At 40.3% G+C, this 19,317-nt stretch overlaps 1 protein-coding gene across 2 annotated transcripts; it reads left to right on the forward strand.

The window, feature by feature from the left end:
• Positions 1-1,718: 1,718 nt before the first annotated feature.
• On the forward strand, positions 1,719-19,272 carry BAG2 (BAG cochaperone 2). Of its 2 annotated transcripts, none has more exons than XM_054569536.1 (4): positions 1,719-1,935; positions 9,686-9,795; positions 12,089-16,450; positions 19,186-19,272. In XM_054569536.1, exons 1-3 carry the CDS (start codon positions 1,823-1,825, stop codon positions 12,499-12,501), a joined length of 636 nt encoding a protein of 211 aa, XP_054425511.1. In that variant the 5' UTR covers positions 1,719-1,822; the 3' UTR covers positions 12,502-16,450; positions 19,186-19,272. The 2 variants fall into 2 exon arrangements, with proteins under 2 accessions (XP_054425511.1, XP_054425512.1); XM_054569537.1 differs by having other exon boundaries at positions 12,089-14,543; positions 19,186-19,220.
• Positions 19,273-19,317: the final 45 nt, after the last annotated feature.

A 19,317-nucleotide genomic window follows, 5' to 3' on the forward strand; every position in this document is an offset into this window, starting at 1 on the left:
CCAGTGGTGATTTAAGTGTAATGAAGGAATATGGGGAAGGGAAATACAGGATGGGGGTTGGGTGGGGGAGTCCTGTTATTTTTAATGGGGTGGTCTGAAAGAATCCTGATAAGATGAACTTGAGCAAAGACCTCAAGTAGTTGATGGAGTGAGCCATGTAAATAGTACGAGGAAAAGAGTGCCATCTGGAGGGTGAAAAGGTCTAGAAGTCAGCTTGGTATACCCATGGAAAAGCAACAAGGCTATCATGAGGGAGGAAAGTAATAGGCGAAGTCCCTGAGGCCCTTCCTGAGGACGTTGGCTTTTAATCAGATGAAGAGCTATTGAAGGTTTCTGAGAATAAGTTGTGTGATCTGCCTTATTTATTGTAGAAGGATTACTGAAGGTACAGCAGTGAGAACATACACAAGAGGCAAGAGTAGAAGCAGGCAAGACCAGACAGGAGGATACTCCAGTATCATCCAGGTGAGAATTGGTAGTGGCAGTGAAACTGGGGAGACAGATTTCGATATATTCTGAAGGTAGAGCATCTGGGATGATTCTAAGATTACTTGATAGACTTTTAAACCATTCACAGAATATCGTCAATTTACAAGTTTGTATCATGACAGGACAAAATACATTTAATGAGGTCAAGTAGTCCCCTGCACCGAAAGTTCACTAGTGTTTTAGATTGAGGTCTGAGGGAATTGGGTACGGGGAGTTATGGGCCTTGTCTCTGTTCAAGCATTTAAATAGCTTTGATCTCAGATTAAAGGTTGTGATTCACCTTTAAGCTGTTATTACCTATCATTTTGTGTTCTGTACATTCTCATCTTTGCAATATTAAGCATATAGCTATAATGAGACAGGAGCAAATCACAAGTTTTAAGTAGACAAATCTGAACTCCCAGCCCTACTCTACTTCTACCAACTTTTATAGTAACTGATCTGGTGACTTAGTGCATCTTTTCATTCTTAACAGATTTACATAAATTGGGTGTGAAATGGCCTTAAGTAAACCAGTTGTTTCACTCAAATTCCAAGAAGAATGTTTTTTTTTTTTAATACGGAAAAAAGTCATTTAAAAAAATCACTTCATTAGAAGTGTTGAACTCAGTCCACCTTGCTTCCTACATCCAATTGGAAACCAAGTTGGGTAGACTTTTATTTTCCCCCAATAACTACCTTATAGTGTCATCCAGGCTATCATTCTCATCTTAGCGAAGTGGTAACGGGGGCAAGTATGGACTGCCTAGCAGCTCTGCTTAAATGCCGCCTTGTTTCCCAAAGGGACCTTTTCTCCATTTATCCATGGACTTGGACGTTTTTGTCTTTGCTGTGAATTATGGGGGCTGGGAGAAACTAAGCAGAGCCATCACTGATACAGCCACAGCCTGCTGTTAGGTCCCTTGGCTTGTGAGGAGTTGGTGACTTTGGGGCTGCACGGAGCGTCCGGCCGCGCGGGGTGGGGGTGGGGCTATTCTGTGTGTCTCCGCTCCAGTTCGATTGTTCCAGGGTCAGCAGAGCAGAAGGATCCCCAGATCGCGTTAGGGCCTCCCCTTTTGCGTCTGCCCCTTCAGGAGGTGTCCGACGCCGCTTTGGCCGCTCCCCCGGCCAGGCCCGGAGCCCCCGAGCCTGCCGCTGGCGCGCCTGCCCTTGTTTGGCCACGCGGCAGCTGCGGAACCGGCGCCTCCGGGCCGCCCCGTCCCCCCGCCCCGCGGGCGTCAGAGGGAGGCGGGTGCCCGCGCAGTGACGACGCCGCCTGTGGCCGCGGGAGCTCTCCACTCGCTGCTGTCGCTGGAGAGGCCGTGACCTCCTGGCCGTCCCCCCTCAGGCTCCGATGGCTCAAGCGAAGATCAACGCGAAGGCCAACGAGGGCCGCTTCTGCCGCTCGTCCTCCATGGCCGACCGCTCCAGCCGCCTGCTGGAGAGCCTGGACCAGCTGGAGCTCAGGTGAGCGCGGCGGCAGCGGGGGGCACTGCGCGCCGGAGACTTGTTTTCCCCGGACATGGTGCAGTTGCGTTTGGGGGTGGATTTTCCTCTCCTGGTCCGAGAGAGAACGCATTTGATTTAAGCAGAACCCATGAGCGCCGTATTGGTGACCACGTGCTCCTTAACAGAACTGAGCGTTTGGGAGCGCAGAAAATCTGAGAAGATAAAAGGGACGTCATTTGAGATTAGGGTCGGTGACACCCCGAGTCTGCAGAACTTCTGGAACCTTCTGGGTGCTGGTGTATGGTCTTCCCAACAGTTTTCAACTTACTCATTACCTATTATGCATTCTGAACAGAGGCAGCAGATGAGCGGTCTTTGATGGGAATGATGAGTTTCTTTGCTTCCAAACATTCAGACAAAACATTTAAAAATCGGGGAATCCATCCTATAGCAAGGGTTAGAGAGGAGTAGGACGCACGAGGCAGTGCTGGGTGAAGATAGCTTGGTACTTTGTGGAGTAAAGACCCTGCCGCTTCCAGTTTCCCCCTAATCCTGTATTCAGACCTCTGTTACTGTGGGTGTTTATTTTGTACCTCCTTCCATAGGAGACGCTGTGCTGACACCTTCTTCGGAATGCTAGTTCCTGGCCTGAAAGGATAAGATAGTCCGTTTTTCCCTCTTAACTGATTACAATTTTATTCAGTAATGAGGTGGTAGGCTTGTAAAGAATTCCTAAATGTCTTATTAAATTTTGGCATTGCTTTACCTCCCTGGGTTGATACACTGAAACAAGAAGATGTGTCTATTTTCCAAGGAAGTGCATTAATAACCACAGTGTATCTTAGCGAATGAGGCATTCATTATCACTACCCCAAGAAAGGAATCGGAATATGAGAAATTCTCCACCCACAATGATCTCATGGATGGCAACAGTTAGAGAAAACTGAGCCAAAACCACTTTTCTGGGGTTCTGCTATAAAGGAGAAAAATAGAACAAGAAAAAGTACTGTTTCTCCATTACTTTTAACATTAACATTTTTACATCAACTCTCAGAGTAGGTGGAGCGAAACTAGAGATTAGTGACCTCAGATACTTAATGTCCTTTTGAAGAATATTTCTTTTTATATAGTGTAACAAGTAACACACACCTCCCCCAGCCTTTAGAGCTTGGAAGGCGTGTTCTCAACCATTTCAGAGGTCTTACTCCCCTAAATAGAAAGAAAGGATTTTTCCTTAAAGGAATGAGGGCGTTCCCTCTCCTTCTTCAAGCTAAGTCATTTGTCCTCAAACTTGAATTAATGCCTCGTTTCTGGTAGGCACAAAAGTCAAGTACTCATCTCTAAAAGAAAGCCTCTGGTTTTGAGTATTATTTTATTCTAATATTGATTAATATAAAATGAATTCTGATTGCTGTGTACAAATGATTAAACTACCACTTTCTTAATTAACACTTGAGCTGAGCAGGGAAGACTGATTGTGTTGAATTGTTCATTGTAAGGACTCTTGACTCTCATAATTTTAGACTGATGTAAGTTTTACTTCTTTCTTTTAAAAAAGTAATATTGACTGGACAGTGAGGAAGTATTTCAGAAAGTGAGCAAAAATAGAGAAAAATGCAAATGCTCATCCACTAAAGTTGATTTGAAACCACATGGGCAAATTCACCGAGCACTACACTGTTAAAAACTAGAGTTATGCCTAGGTGAATTTTTAAGAAAAAACATGCTCTATGTAATTTTGCTCTACTAGTTTGATTCTATATTAAGAATGACCAATAAAGCATTGTATTAGGTAGAGTTTATACACAGAAGCTTGCATGTATAGTTTCTCATCAATAGTAATTGTGTAGATTGTGGCAGAAACTTCTGAAATCAGAATTATGCAGAATGTTTTTGTACCTGGAGTTGAACTGGTCAATGTATGTGATGTTTAAACTGTTTAAGATATTTGTCAGCATCCTACAAATCATTGAAGAAACACCATTTGTTTCCAGTTTTACCATGGCACTGGCCTTTCTTTTCTGACTCCTTCTACAAAGGTGACCCTTTATCTCCTGGTTTTCATCACCAGTTCTAAATGGTGTCTGATTCTTGCATTCATAGTGGCTCAAATCGCCTTGCTTAAGTTGTCGTAATTACAACTAATACATGCTAACATTCATTTAATGAGCACTGACTATATGGCAGGTCCCATGCTTTTGTGGAAGTTATTATCTCCATTCTCCTGTTGGGAAGTTGAAACTTAACAAGTTAAATGTCTTGTCCAAGGTCACATGGCTAGAACCCAGGAAGACTGGCTGTAGAGCTGAATACTTCATTACTGGTTTTCTTAAATGTGTCACATTTTAAAATGCAGGAACTATAAGGATGAGTATACGATTTTACTGAAAGGGGTGAAAATCCCATTTGAATTAGTGTTTAATTCAGTAACTGTTAAACACCCACTCTGTGCCAGGTATTGGGTGGCACCTCGAAGGCTCTGGATGGTAATGAAGGTGGGACATGGGTCGCAGAGAAGGGCACAGGGGAAGGTGGCAGGACGGGAGGTTGGCTGTTCACAAATTTTCCCTAACTGGTCATATTGTGGCTCCTTCTCCCTCTTATCAGCCGTTTGCAGGGGTTTACATGGCAGCCGGGGAAGGGGGGCTGGAGGGGGTGAAGGCAGGTGATACGGATCATTTATCCGACCGAAAGTTTCCTGTTGCTTAAAGTTCCTCAGGGTGTGCCAGGGTCCCAGGAGTCATAAAAGAAGATGGCGTCATGGTTAATATTGTATAACAGCCTATAATTTAAAAGAGCACTTTTCATAAACATTGTCATTTGAAACTTACACCTCCCTTTTACTAGGAGGGCCGATGTTATCTCTCTTCAAAATGAGGAAACTGAGGTCCAGAGGGACTGAGTGGCTTGCCTGAGACCATGCTACTCATGAATAGCTGCTCCTCACACTAAACACCAGTCCCACTTTTATACCAAAGTGTCTCAATAGTGAATGTAATGTAATATTTTGGTTATGACCAGGAAAACCCTTCAGAATCTTACACTGCCTAAAATATGAGTGGTCATTGTAGTAGTCTTTTGATAAAAGAGTATTGAAATAAGAGACAGGACTATGGTTTAAAGAACCCGTTTTAGAAAGTATTTCTGTCAAATAAATCCATGGTAGGAGCACTTTTCATTTTCATTCCTTTTTTTGAAAACACAAATTCCTGTTATTTGTAAGCCCGAGTTCATAATGGCGAATATATAATAAATACGAAGCTGATGTTTACCAGCACCAATTCTGGGCCCATTTCACATAATTAACTCATGTACATATTTTTTTTAAGTTGATATTGTCAGTTACTGTGTTCATTTCTTCACTTGCTTGACTTTGCTCAGTCACAACCACCATCTCATTATCCCCGTTTCATAGATGAGGAAAATTGAGGCGAGAAAGAGTTTGAGTAACTACTGAGGGTTTGAAAAGCTGGACTGAAAAGCCATTGCAGGGTCTCCCGTGTCCTGGGTTAGCTGACGCAGTAGTAGCTACAGTCTGAAGTCGCTGTTGGGTCTCTCCTAAGACTCCTGACAAGTTGTCTTTTGATACCCAGGCTGCAGAGGGTTGTGAGGTGCCGGAGGCCAGAGCGCTAGCTGAAGTGAGTGCACTTCAGTTCTGTCCTTCTGTGAATATTCTGACCACAGTTCCTTTTGGTTAAAGCCTGCTTAGTTGTGATTTCCTGCAGAGAGCTTTCGTGCAGAGGCACAGTCCAGGGCAGCCTTGATGTGAGAAAAAGTTCCTTCCCAATTTGGATTTGTAGCCGCTTCCAGGATCTGTTAGTAAAAACAGAACTGCCCCTCTCTGCCAAGGGAAGTACTGTCAAATGATATATTAAAAAAACAGGAAGGATAAAGTGAGGTGGCCCAACATTTGTCTAACCTGAGTTCCAGGAGAAAATAATGGAATGGAGGACAGGAAATACTTGACAATACAACAGCTAACCATTGTCTAGAACTAATTGAAAGGTAGACCAAAAGATTATAGGAGTTGGATTTAAGAATACCAGTAGTCTTGGCTGGGTGACTCAAGTGGAATGTCATCTAGTCACCAAAAGTTTATGGGTTGGATCCCCAGGTAGGGTGCATACCTAGATTATAGTATGGTTCGGTCCCTGGTTGGGGCACACTCCCAGAGGCAATCAATCGATGTTTCTCTCTCTCTCTGTCTCTCCCCCTTCCTTTCTAAAATCAAGGTGAGGATTAAAAAGAAAAAAGGCCCTGACTGGTGTGGCTCAGGATTGAGCACCAGCCTGTGGACCAAAAAAGTCACTGGTTCAATTCCAGGCGGGGTAGGTGCGGGGTTGTGGGCCAGGTCCCCAGTTGGGGGTGTGTGAGAGACAGCCAATCAGTGTTTCTCTCGCACATCAATGCTTCTCTCCCTCTCTTTCTCCCTCCCTTCCCCTCTCTCTAAAAATAAATGAATGAAATCTTTAAAAGAAAAGAAAAAAAGAATGTTGCAGATGAGGGAATAGCAAATGGAAAGTCAGGAATGCCAGAACAAAACAAAAAAACCCTCGGTTCTGAAGAATATTACCTGAAAACTAAGGCATTTTGTAAAAGATGAAATCGGTTTTTCACAGGCAGTATGCCCTGTCAATTTCTAGCCTTATGGGGGGGAAAACCCCCATAAAATTTCCATCTAATTTCCTATATATTTGGTCTCATTTACTGAGAAGATAAACTTCATGTGACAGATTATATTTTTTTCTAGAGTGTCTCCTTTTAAACCATTTTTGTTAAAACCATGAAGTTACTATTATAACTTGTTGAAAATGAAGCCTTTCTTTTTAGAAAACTTTCAATTCTTTATCATCTTACATTTCAATACAAACGTGAGTGTTAAAAAATTAATCTCTTCTTTCAGCATCTTCTCATTTACCAGTCACACGGTCCATCTGTGTTGTTTAAATACTAGGGTCATGGTTTGTGTTTTTAGCATAAATATTTCACATTAGTGCCAACTCAGTCTCTTTCATGTGTACTGGGCCCTAGGGTACCTGTCTGAGAGTTTGCGAATGTAAAATCTTTACGTACATGATGAATGGTGCTAGAAATAGCCTTATGCAGCATTATTCCTATTTTATAGATTATTCTTTTTTATTATGTTTTTTAGCCAGATTTGTTACATAGTAAGATTCTTACCAGCTCTTTGCTTTGGCTCTTAGAAACACAAAGTCCAACATATATTTAACATCTTGATGAATACAGAGCCACTGTGACTTTTCTGCTTAGGCGTGCTATTTTTGGGGTATAACAGGTGGGCAATGGTTGGGGAAAAGGCCTATGTGTGGCTGGGATGAGGAGGGGGGTTGGGGGGACCTTTATATGGAGTGGACAGGTGCTAAAACACTGGTGAGGTGGTTCCTTCTGTGCCCCCTTGAGGCAGCAGTCAGGATTATATCTTCCATGTCCTTGTCTTTCTAAGGCCACCTGAAAACTGGGGATGGGTCTGTCACTGATTATTTTGGAAAAGTTAGCAACTTATTTAGCTGTGGTGTAATACACAGCAAGAAAGTGCCCTGGAAACAGAACACTTTAAATATACAGGACTTTTTTTTTTCCTTGCTCTCATGATTCCACAGCCTAGTTCTTTAGTGACTGGGTATATTCATGCATATGTGTAGTCACAAGTATGTGAATGTATAGTTGAGGGAGTTGGGGAAAGTAGTACTTCTATAGTTTGATCATGGCTCTATATCAGAAAATTAGATAGGCATTTCCTTTTAAATTTGGGAAAAGGCAAAGATAACCTCTCTTTACCACCACTGTTTAATATGGAGTACCAGAGGACTCTAGTCAGTACTATATAAAGAAAAATAGGGGCTAATGGCATTGAGAAAGAAGACATAAGAACTATCATTTTATGATCATCAATCTAGAAGAACCAATAGAATCAAAAGACAAAGCATTTAAATTAAGTGTAAGTCATGGTTGCTAGTTACAAAATAAACCTAGAAAAACAGCATTTCTCTGACCAGAAATAACCAACTAGAAAATATTAAAAATATATTATTCACAGTAGTAACAATATCCACAAAGTATCTAGAACACTCAAGAGTCCACAAGACTACCATTAAGAATACTTCAAACTCTAATGGAGTATATAGAAGAGGGTCTGATAAATGCAGACATATCATGCTCTTGCATGGAATGACAATATTACAAAGATGTCAAATTTACCCCAGTTTTTTGAAAATCCCAATACACTCACTCTAGAGTTTATGTGGAAGAATAAAAGTCTCAATAGCTAAGTTTTCTTTAAAGATTAGGGTGCTGTTCCTACCACCTATTAAGGCATACTATAAGACTAGCTCTAGTTCTTAAAGTGGGTATTTGTGTAACAGCAGTCAAATAGAATAGAGATTTCAGAGGTAGACCATCTATAAATCATTGGGGAAAAGACAGAGTTTTGGTGGATAATGTTGGAGAAAATGGTTCACTATTGGGAGAAAAGTAAAACAACATTTTAACCTAACTACATGCAAGGGTAGATTCTAGATGGATTAAGATGTAAATATGACAAAGGTAAAGTCATAGAGTTAATAGAAGGAAATGTAGGAGAACATCTTATGACCTAGGGATGGGGGAGAACCTGAATCAAAATTTCAAAAGCATCAACCGTAAGGCTGACAAAACCAGGAAAAGATGAATTTGATCACTTCAAAATAAGGATCTCTGTTCAGTGAAGGCTATCCCCAGGCCACGGTGCGAGGAGGGGAGAAGTCGATTGCTTTGTCTGTAGCCAACGAGGGATTAGCACCTTCAGTAGGCAAATCAACAAGAGGACAGCAACACCTGTTTAAAAAATAAAAAAAGAAAATACGCAAAGCCTATGAGCAGGCTTCACTATACTTACTAGACAGACAACAAGTAGTTATAAAATTGGAAAATGCTGAGTACTGGTAGGGGTGTGGAATAGAAGGACTCCCAGGCTTTGTTGCCAGGAGCATGGCCTGGTGGTCCAACCACTCTAGAAAGCAATCCTAGTACTGAGTCAAACTGAACAAACACAGAATATGTCTGAGCAGCTCTGCCCTGGGATATATCCTAAGGGGGCATGTATTCATCGAAGTGTTATTTGTAGTGATGAATAGCAGAGGGACAAGGTGAGTGTTAGTGGAGGTAAAATCAGGTGGATATACTTGTGGAGTGTTAGGCAACAGTCAGAGGCGTCTGATTTGATGTACAGAGAGGAACGTGGATGGTTCTTAATAAAATGATGCTGAGTAAAAAAAGAATCAGAGTGAGATGTAAATTAAAAATATATGAATATACAAATACATATTTTGTAAGAACAAATAGATAATTACTAAACAGAATGATTGCCCTATAAGCAGGGAGGAAAATGAGAGTGGGATAAGTGGATAAAAAAAATAATAGAAAAATGGTCCTGGCTGATGTGGCTCAGGGAACTGAGTGCTGGCTTGCAAACCAAAGGGTCGCCCGTTCGATTCCCAGTCAGGGAATGGGCCTGGGTTGCGGGCCAGGTCTCCGGTAGGAGGTGTGTGAGAGGCAACTGCATATTGATGTTTCTCTCCCTCTCTATCCTTCTCTAAAAATAAAAAGTATTTAAAAAAAAAAAAAAGAATAGAGAAAGGAAAGTAAAAAAAGCATACAAAGACTTCTTGAGAAGTGTTCCTAATGATCTTTAAACTTGAGTTGAATGATAGAAAGATGAGGAAAGCTGATCTTCCACACAGTGACTGTTATGTTTTCCTCATTTACACAGAGTGGAAGCTTTAAGAGAAGCCGCAACTGCTATTGAGCAAGAGAAAGAAATCCTCCTGGAAATGATCCACAGCATCCAAAACAGCCAGGACATGAGGCAGATCAGTGATGGTGAGAGCTGTTTCCACACGTGGGGGCTTGTCTTTTTACCCTTTAAGGGGTTTATGATAAGCGTGGGTGGGTTTTTACCTGACTTGTGGCGTGAGTGCACTGGATTTCAGCAGTTACTGTGAGCAGCAGGCAGCAGCTGCTGCTGCCAGTTCCTCACAAGAGCCACTTACCCAGAGGTCTTTCTCATACTGTACTCCCCGGCCCGGCCGGCTGGGAGTGACAGGAAAACGCCTACAGGCTCCTCTGGCAGAGAAGCTGGCCCCACACAGTAAGGCCAAGAATTGGACCTGAGGTTCTCCTCCTAACTTCAGTTCTATAGAAGCTATTGGAATGTAGAACATGTAAAAGCAGAGGGAAAAGGAGAAAAGGAGAAGGGGAAGGTTCTTTTGTCTGGTCTAATAATTAAATTGACACGAGAGGGGAAGAGGAGAAAATAATAGATCCAATAAAACCCCATTAATGTAACAGTGTGCTATCATTTTCATGCGAAAGCATGACTGTCCGCGGAGGAACAGGTCACTGGTGGTTTTCTTTCACTGGCAATGGACTTCTAAGTCAGCTCCTTTGGTGCCTTGCAGGACAAGCTAGGGCCCGGCAGCTGGTGCGGTGAGCGTGCGGTCCAACCCGGAGTGCACAGCGGGGTCAGGGTCTAGCTCCGCTAGACCCTGGGTTTCCTCACCATCCTGGCCAAAGATCAGTGAATTGGGAAGGAAGTTGCAGAATGAGACAAACAGGGGATTGCTGACTTTTTCATGTAAATAATGGAATGTTGGCAGAGCCCTTTCCCATCCTTGCCTCTCTCTGCTGGCCAACACCCAGACCACGGGCCATCTTAAGTTTGTCTCGAGGGGGTGAAGTCGATGGCTAACTTTGAGGCCAGCTTTTCTTCACTTTTGTGGCTGTTTTCTCAGCCCAAATTGGGGCATTGTATTCTGATGAACACGCAGAATACACCACCCGAAAATATGCCTCTTTGGCATAAGATGATTTTGAGCTGATTATTTTTGAGAAACTGCAGACACAGGAAAAGCTCTGAAAACAGAGACGTTATCCTTTTTTGTAAGAGATATTTCCATTTATAAAGTATATTTCCGTTTATAAGAAACTCACCAATAGAGGAGGTACCTACTGTAGTTAAATCTTACCCTTGTTTACTGTGCTTTCCCTGGTAGCCTCCCATAACTGGCTTCCTTCCCTTCCCAGCATCTTTTGTCTTCAGCCAAAGATGGTATTCAAGGCAGTGGCTTGGGCCATCTCAGAGAGTTACTCAGTTTCTCATGTATATGTGAGGTAGACATGTCAATATACTTTTCTTTCTTCCTTGTTAATCTTTTATTACAGGTATTCTCAGACAAGAAAGAACTCAGTAAGGTAGAGTGAGAATTAATTTTCCTCCCCACATGTACCTCCTTACGGAGAGAACCAGGGCACCTTAGCTCTGCTGCTCTACCCAGCATAAAGCCCTAGTTATGCTCGCTGTTCTGTGTTGAGACTTGATCTCCATCCCAGTGCTAATGCAAACCTGCCTAAACTTTTGCAAACATGACAACTTGAGAAGTCATCTGGTATTCCATTTACATAGACTTTCAGGGAAAAGTATTGTACAACCTCCCTCTATTATCCAATGCACTTCATCAATTAAACTTACATGCTATCGTTTTAACTTTAACCCTTAGCAAGTTCATAGCAGAGGTGAATACAGAAAATAAATTTAGCCACAAATGAATGCTAGTGTTCTTGACATTGTTGGGAGAGGAAGAAACTTTTCTCTATCTTTAGAGGTTCTTTTGTCTGGTCTAATAATTAAATTGGCATGAGACAGATGACCAACAGAAAAATAACAAATTTAATTACATACGTACCTATGGGAACCCCACATATGTGAGAGAGTCAGACACCCTCCCACGCATGAGAGGTTTGGAGACAGACAGGGAAAAGGAGGTATACATGACTGTGAGCGAAGGCATGAGGCAGGGTGCCTAGGGCTTCAGAGGGGAGGAGGGGGATTTGCAAGCTGATAAGAAGAGCAGATGTTCAGTTGTTAGAAGTTGGCCCTGCCCTATGGATAGGTCATAAAAGTTATCTCTGGTAATAACTCTTATATGAGCAAGACCCCTAATTTAAATTCTTTAAGGTTGAGGTAAGAGCATCTCATGAACCCTCAGGGTCTTGAGTGCCTTCAGCTCAAAATAATTCACATGCCAGTGTAGCACATCTTGGGGAGGCCTGTTCTGGACCCCTTCAACATGTTTATGTCTCATATTGATTGATATTTCAAACTTTTTATGTTTAGGAGAAAGAGAAGAATTAAATCTGACTGCAAACCGTTTGATGGGACGAACCCTCACTGTAGAAGTTTCAGTAGAAACAATTAGAAACCCTCAGCAGCAAGAATCTCTAAAGCATGCCACCAGGATTATTGATGAGGTGGTCAGTAAGTTTTTGGATGATTTAGGAAATGCCAAGAGTCACTTGATGTCACTGTACAGTGCGTGTTCGTCTGAGGTGCCACCTGGGCCAGTTGATCAGAAGTTTCAATCCATAGTAATTGGCTGTGCTCTGGAAGATCAGAAGAAAATTAAGAGACGATTAGAGACTCTACTTAGAAATATTGAAAACTCTGACAAGGCCATCAAGCTGTTAGAGCATTCTAAAGGACCTGGCTCCATAACTCTGCAACAAAACACTGAAAGCAAATTTAATTAATTTTCAAACCTGAGAGCACTTACAAATAATGATGTAAAAGTGATAAAAATCCTATTTTAAGTGATAACTGGTACTTTATGCTAGGCATAACCACTCATTTGATACTGAAAGTTGTTTCAGATAATGAAAATATTCCAGTGCCATCAGTTTTGTGAGCAACACTTAAAAGTAGAAATATTTTAATTATCTTCCTGTTTTTAGATTGAATTCTTGTACTAGGAGCTAGCACCCTATATATATATATTACATATATACAATTACTATATATATATATAGTAATATATATATATTACAGTTCTGTGGATGAATACTTTGTATGTGTGGGAAAGTAAGTGCTCAGCTAGGGGCAAAAGAATCACTGTTCTTTCCTGGGCTTTGTCTGGTGTGGAGGCACATGGACACGTGGGGCATCTATTGACTAGAAATTCTGTACACGCAGCGCACACACTTAGACACGTCTAGTGTTAGCCAAGCAGTGTGCTCACAGGGATAAAAGAGATCACACAATAAAAACCTTTCCCTACATTCTCTCATTCAGCAGGTTTTTTTAGACATGTATCAAATTATTTTGAACTTAAAGATTTATGCATCTCATTTGAATGTATTTCTTGATAGACATGAAAACATGACAAATGTGAAAAAATTCACATCTGATTTTTACCACTGTGAACAACTGTATATCCACTTCATTTTTCCAAATGCATTCTCTTAAAGTTTCAATCATTAAGTACAGTGTTGTAACTTGTCTTTAAAAACTTAAATGCTGCTATCAAGTCTGCTTAAATTGTCCACTTTAAGACCTCTGACTTACCCAGACTTCTTACTAGACACTTAGGCTGTTTCCCATTTGTTGCTATTACTGCAACATATTTATGTACATAGATCTATTTCCTTTCATTTTTGAGTTTCTTTGTATAAATTCTCAGCTGGGTCAAAGAGTATATACATGTTCATGGCCTAACACATGTCCAGTTTTGTGAGTGTGTGTAATCACATCAATTTATACTGTCTTCAGTAATTAAAATGCAGCCATTTCACCGAAATCTTTTCAGCATTGAGCATTTTTTTCTAACATAAGATAATGAAACACCTTTAGTTTGCATTTTGTTTGCTAACAAGGTTGACTAGTATATTATTTTATCTGTAACAAATGAAGCAACTATAAAATACTTGTATTTATTATGAGTGTTATTGATGCACAAAGCCCTCAACTTTCCCAAATACTACTGCAAAACAAGTATTTCAAACTCAATTTTTATTAAAACACAAGTATTCTTTCACACTGGAAAAAAAGTTAAGATTCAGATATTTATATCAATGTATATTTATATATACATATCAATGAAAATATTGAACTTTCGTTTTCCAGACAAAAATGCCCAATCAGTCTCTCTTCATTAAAAGTAATTACAATCTGAGGACATTCATGATTGCTTTGATTGCCACCCCCAGTCTGCCTCATGTTAAGTCTTCCCGTTTCATGGGAAACACTAATTTTCATCGATAACTGTGGCAAAGCCTCTTGATTTGTCAGCAAATTCTATTTTGCTGTCATCAGGTTCACTGTCAGATAAAGATGTTTTGTGCCATCTGTTTATCAGCTTTTTGAAAATTAAAACAGATGATCTAGCTTTCCTCAAGTTCTCAGGGACTGTCAGCACCTGCAAATCCCTTCCCTTCAGAGAAGTACTCCCCTTTCCCATCGACGCCATGTCCACCCGGGACGTTACCACAAAATATTCCAGTTCTGCCTCCTCAACCTTTGTATTCTTTGCATTGTCTCTCATTTTTTTTGCAGTGGAGTTTATCTGAGGCTGTTCCTCATCACAGACGTAAAGCAGCATCTCCAAGCTGCTTCAGTCCTGGTCTGCTGGCCTTCAGCCCTCCGTACCACCAGCTTGAGCCACATTCAAGGGGCACTGATCTCAATGTGTTCTCATTTAAGACTGGAAGTATGATTTATTTTCAAATGACACTTCAGAACACCACAATTTTACCTTCAACGGTCATCTTTTATACAGGATTCTAAGGGAACTCAGAGTGTATGTTTTATCTATGTTGATATATTCCCTAATGGCCCTGATTGGGATAGGGACACCCACGTAATAGACAATTAATTGTAGGACAGCCCTTTTGCCATCCCTCATGAGCACTGCTTCCCAGTGGTGTTGCCGCCCCCATCCTCGCTCTCCTAGTGGAAGACAACAGGACCTGCAGAGGAGTTGACAAGAGCACTCAGTGCTGTTCATTAGCTGAGAGTGACACCACTGCCCAGTTAGAAATCTGGCAGATGTAGCCCTGGCTGGTGTGGCTCAGTGGATTGAGCACCAGCCTGCAAACCAGAGGGTCGCCAGTTCTGTTCCCACATGTTTGGGGGCTGCGCAAGAGCCAACCACACATTGATGTTCCTCTCCCTCTCTTCTCTAAAAATAAATTAAAATCTTAATTTGGCAGATGTAGAAGCGACCCTCCTGGTATTTTAACGTAGGAATCCTTGATATTGAAAAAATAATCCCTAAATGTGAACTGCTGGCTTCCAGCTGCGCTTCCCTCCCAGTACCATATTGCATCCTCTAGGGGGCACCATTCACACTGTAGTCTACATGAATGGTGTCCTCTCTTTAATTTTATGAAATATTATTAGCCAAGTGAGGCATTATTATGCAGGACACCATGAGCACAGGCATGACCCTTTGTATTGAAGCTCAGTCTAGTACCCTGACTCAGAATTCACCCTAAAGAGGTGATCAACAAGACAACTCTGCTTCAACATTTTAAAACTGGAAAACATGAGAGAATTTAACCACCACTGAAAAAAGAAGAGTAAGGATCTAGCCAATAAAATTACATTCAGTGATTTTTAACTAGGAAACACCCATGCATCTGTCCCTTTCACATTACTTTGATAAACACTAATATTTTTGGAGTGCATATACATGATAATGCTGTTTTTGAAAGATGGATTTTACAATTATTCAAAAACAAAAATGAAAAGTCAAAGAGCAAAGAGTTTTGGAAAAGACAAGGAGAGCAGTAAGCTCCAACTTCTTTTTGTGTCTACTGACACAACAAGCAAGCAAAATGAAATGGACCTTCTGTTTAGGGACATGACCACATTCTTAAGTTTTCAATCATGAGCTAAGAGTAAACAACTTGAACTGGACCATGCAAATCTTTTAATTACCCACCACAAACCACTAAATACCGTAGTGAACACACTTCCTTTGCATGTAGTGGGCATTCAGATCCCCTTGACATTCACCTCATATGTTTGGTGAGGGCTGATTTCAGTGTCTAGTCCAGCTTTAATACACCTTAATCCAGGGGTGACCAGAACAGGTTAAATAGTGCACAGTTTGTGCAGGAATTCGACAAAAGGTATCAGAAAAGGCAGAAAAACCTGGAGTTGGAAAACTGACCTAGCATCTGGATCCAGGGAGTATTACATCCATCTCCAGATTAAATACACCTCCAAATGTAATCGTTACACCTCGGGTCTGAAGATGATATGAGGCCTGATACAAAACATCACATGCACAGGCCATCAGCTGCTGCCGGAAGACCTGGCACAAGCTTCCAACCACTTCTCTTAATCAGCAGAGGGCCCCACGCACATCTCTGCCCTCCCAGCTGTAAAATGGGGGTGATGATGCTTCTGTGAGTTACTTTAAATAAGACACAGCATGTAAGGTATTTAGTGGCTTACAGAAAGCACTTGTTAAATACAGTTATACCTCGGTATTCGGCTTCAGAACTTGTCAAACCCTGTATTTGTCGCATTTTGATGAGAAAAAAAGTGTTTCAACACTCTGCACTTGCTTGGGATTCATCACACTTGCTACAACTTGTGAGTCACTTTGTCGTCCTGCAAGAGAAAACGCTTCATCTTACCTGTCGTCAGTTGTTTGGTACTCATCACAAGTTCCGGAATGAATTAACAAATTAACAGGTACTGAGGTATCACTGTAATTATTGTATTTTGTACCACAGGACAAAGTAAATATATTATTGGGATTGGGGAGGGGGGAGAGGGTTAAAATAAGATGAAACGACTTTTAAAACAGACTGATACGGATACATTAAAAAATAAACTTAGTTTCCAAGGTAAATTACTTAAACTACAGCGCTGTACTAAACTGCATTAAATATCCACTATCGACAAAATGAGTAAGCTAAATATTGGCAGAGTGAGCATCTGAAATAATGAAATATTTTTAAGTTGTTTTGATTTTTAAAGAAGTCACATTATACCTTTTACTATTTGGTTCCACGAATATATAGATATCACACAAAATTCAAGCTTTGAAATGCATTTATTTTTTGATTATTGGAATTCATCTTTCATGAAATTTTTATTAAGTATATTTTAAATTAAGCTCAAGGGCATAACTGCAACCCAATAGCAATACATACAAGTGGTGTTCCATTAAAATTTACAAAAGCATTATTTAGCAGTAACAAAAATATCGAAGGGGTTGAGTTTTCCTTTTAATACAAATTTTTGATTTTGAGACCATTTACCAACATCCTACTATAGATATTTCAAGAAAGAGAAGAAAAGTAGTAATAAAGATTAGAGCTAACCCATCCAATTACCTGGGAATTAGGTAATTGGCTATGTAGGAGTCCGCTATGGTTTTAAATATTTCCTGTTAGCAAATAAATTCACTTATATGATAGGCTTACATGTTGTAGGGTGAAAACCTAAAGAGTGAGAACAGTACATATGATATTCATAATTGTAACTAAAAGTTAAAACAATAAATCTACCTGTTCATTAGATTGTACAGTGTGGGACAAAGTTTTACAGTTTATTTTGTTTTCAGAGAAAGATACACAGTGATGGGAGCACTTTAGCAAGTTACTGCTAAAACTATTTCAAAAGTTTTGAAAAGGGTTCTATCAATTAACCTTTTATAGTAAAGTAGTTCACTTTAAGTTGGGACATTAGGTCCTGAGGCCAACTCTCCATTCTAAGATCTTCAGGAAAGATCCCAGTCCCTAAAAGTCATAGGCCCAGGGGAGTGCACCAGTGAGTGTTCTTCCTAAGCGCTGCACTGCCAACTTTGGAAACAACCATCTAACTTCACTCCACCGTGAGGAAAGGTGTTCATCCTCTTTTTCATAGAGTTAGTTTTACTTTGCTTTGAAAAACGACATGCATGCTGTCAACTCTGGGCAGATGAAAACCATTTAGCCTGGCTTTTAACTATGCTGCTTTACACGGTCCATTCTGTATACTATTTCATTTAATAGGCAGGTTGAAAAAGGAAAAGGAAACCTCAGAAACTTTGAAATATGGCAGTTATTACAGAGCTATATGTCTGTATGCTAAAGATTAGCCATAATGTGTAAAAAAAAAAAAAACCCAAATGTACAATATCCTGGAGTCTTAAACAAGTTTTCATCAGCAACCATGGTTCATTAGAAATTAATAGGAAAGTTATTTAAAAAAATTAAGAGTATCAGGGGGAAAAACTAATGTCAATTTAGTAGCTTTCAGAATTAATTAAACTGACATGTATTTAACATTATCACCAGTGGCTGATTTTCAGGCCTACTTAATTATTTAAAATGATTAATTATAGTTAGATTTAAAATACAGAAGTGCAAATTAAAAATTCAGATGTGTTACAAGATTTCTCTTCAGTTCTTGCAGAAAAGGAAAAAGGACAAAAGTACATAAAATTATATTACAAATATCAGGGGAACTGCAACCATCGGAGATTACATTTTTTTATATAGAACAGTAACAAACTTTTACCAACACACATTTAATTAACATGAAATACAACTACAACATATTACATAATGTGACTTTTCTGCTACTAAAAACCATAAGACTAATGAAAAATATATTTTGTGCAAAAATTAAAGGGACTATATTTCAAGAGAGTAGAAAAGGAAAGATGACTCACTAGCGGGTATCCATTGTCAGGGACCGAGTTTTGCCCAGCACCCATCCCACTGCCAGCAATGGGAGTGGCAACTACGAGTGACATAAAAAATGAACACTTCATAGCACTTTGAAATGTACAGTGCCAGGTTATTTCAAGATTATGAAAAGCGAATATCCACTCTTGACGACTTAACAGACACGCCCCAGAAAACTATTAGGTGCTGAGCATTAGTCTGGACAGGGGCCGAGAGTGGTGCAGATGGAGGGCTCAGGACAAAGGAGAGGCAACGTACAAAAGGAACATAGAAAACATTATGCGTTTAGTACAAATCATGAAAAAGGACTTTATAGCACATTTTCCAAGGAAAGTTATTTTTACATATTTCGAAATCTGTAAAAACCAGGTATATTGCAAGGGGTTAAAAATAAAATCATTGATAAATGATAATTATTTTTAACAGAGTTCATGCAATTAGTTGGAAAGCTACTGTCTCAAGTCAAAAAATCTATACTCTGCCATGTGATTACATACTAAAGTTGTTTCGTAAAAGAAATTATTTTATCTTTGTTTCTGACAGAGGTCTTGAGAAAGTGCTGTACAAATCAAAGGTTATAGAAATGTTTAAGTGATCATCTTAAAATACCATACAAAAATGTGTAAACAAAAAGATGCTTTACAGGTACAGGGCATTATAAAATCCATAATGTGGATTACAACAGATCATCTCTTGTGCATTTTAAAAAATTGTTAACATAATCCTAAAAGTTCAAAATTGCATTTTCAGCCAGCAGCCAAAGGCGCAGGAAGCACCACCACACTTCCCAAGCCCGAAGGAGGAACCGCAGACGTGCTTCTCTGCCGGAGGACCTGGCCAGCGCAGGCTCGCCATGCTTACGGAGGGAAGCGGGAGAAAGGC

Source organism: Pteronotus mesoamericanus, unplaced genomic scaffold (genome assembly GCF_021234165.1).
Source record: "Pteronotus mesoamericanus isolate MK-2021 breed Mesoamerican mustached bat unplaced genomic scaffold, CSHL_Meso_final contig_20, whole genome shotgun sequence".
Taxonomy (NCBI): Eukaryota; Metazoa; Chordata; class Mammalia; order Chiroptera; family Mormoopidae; genus Pteronotus; species Pteronotus mesoamericanus.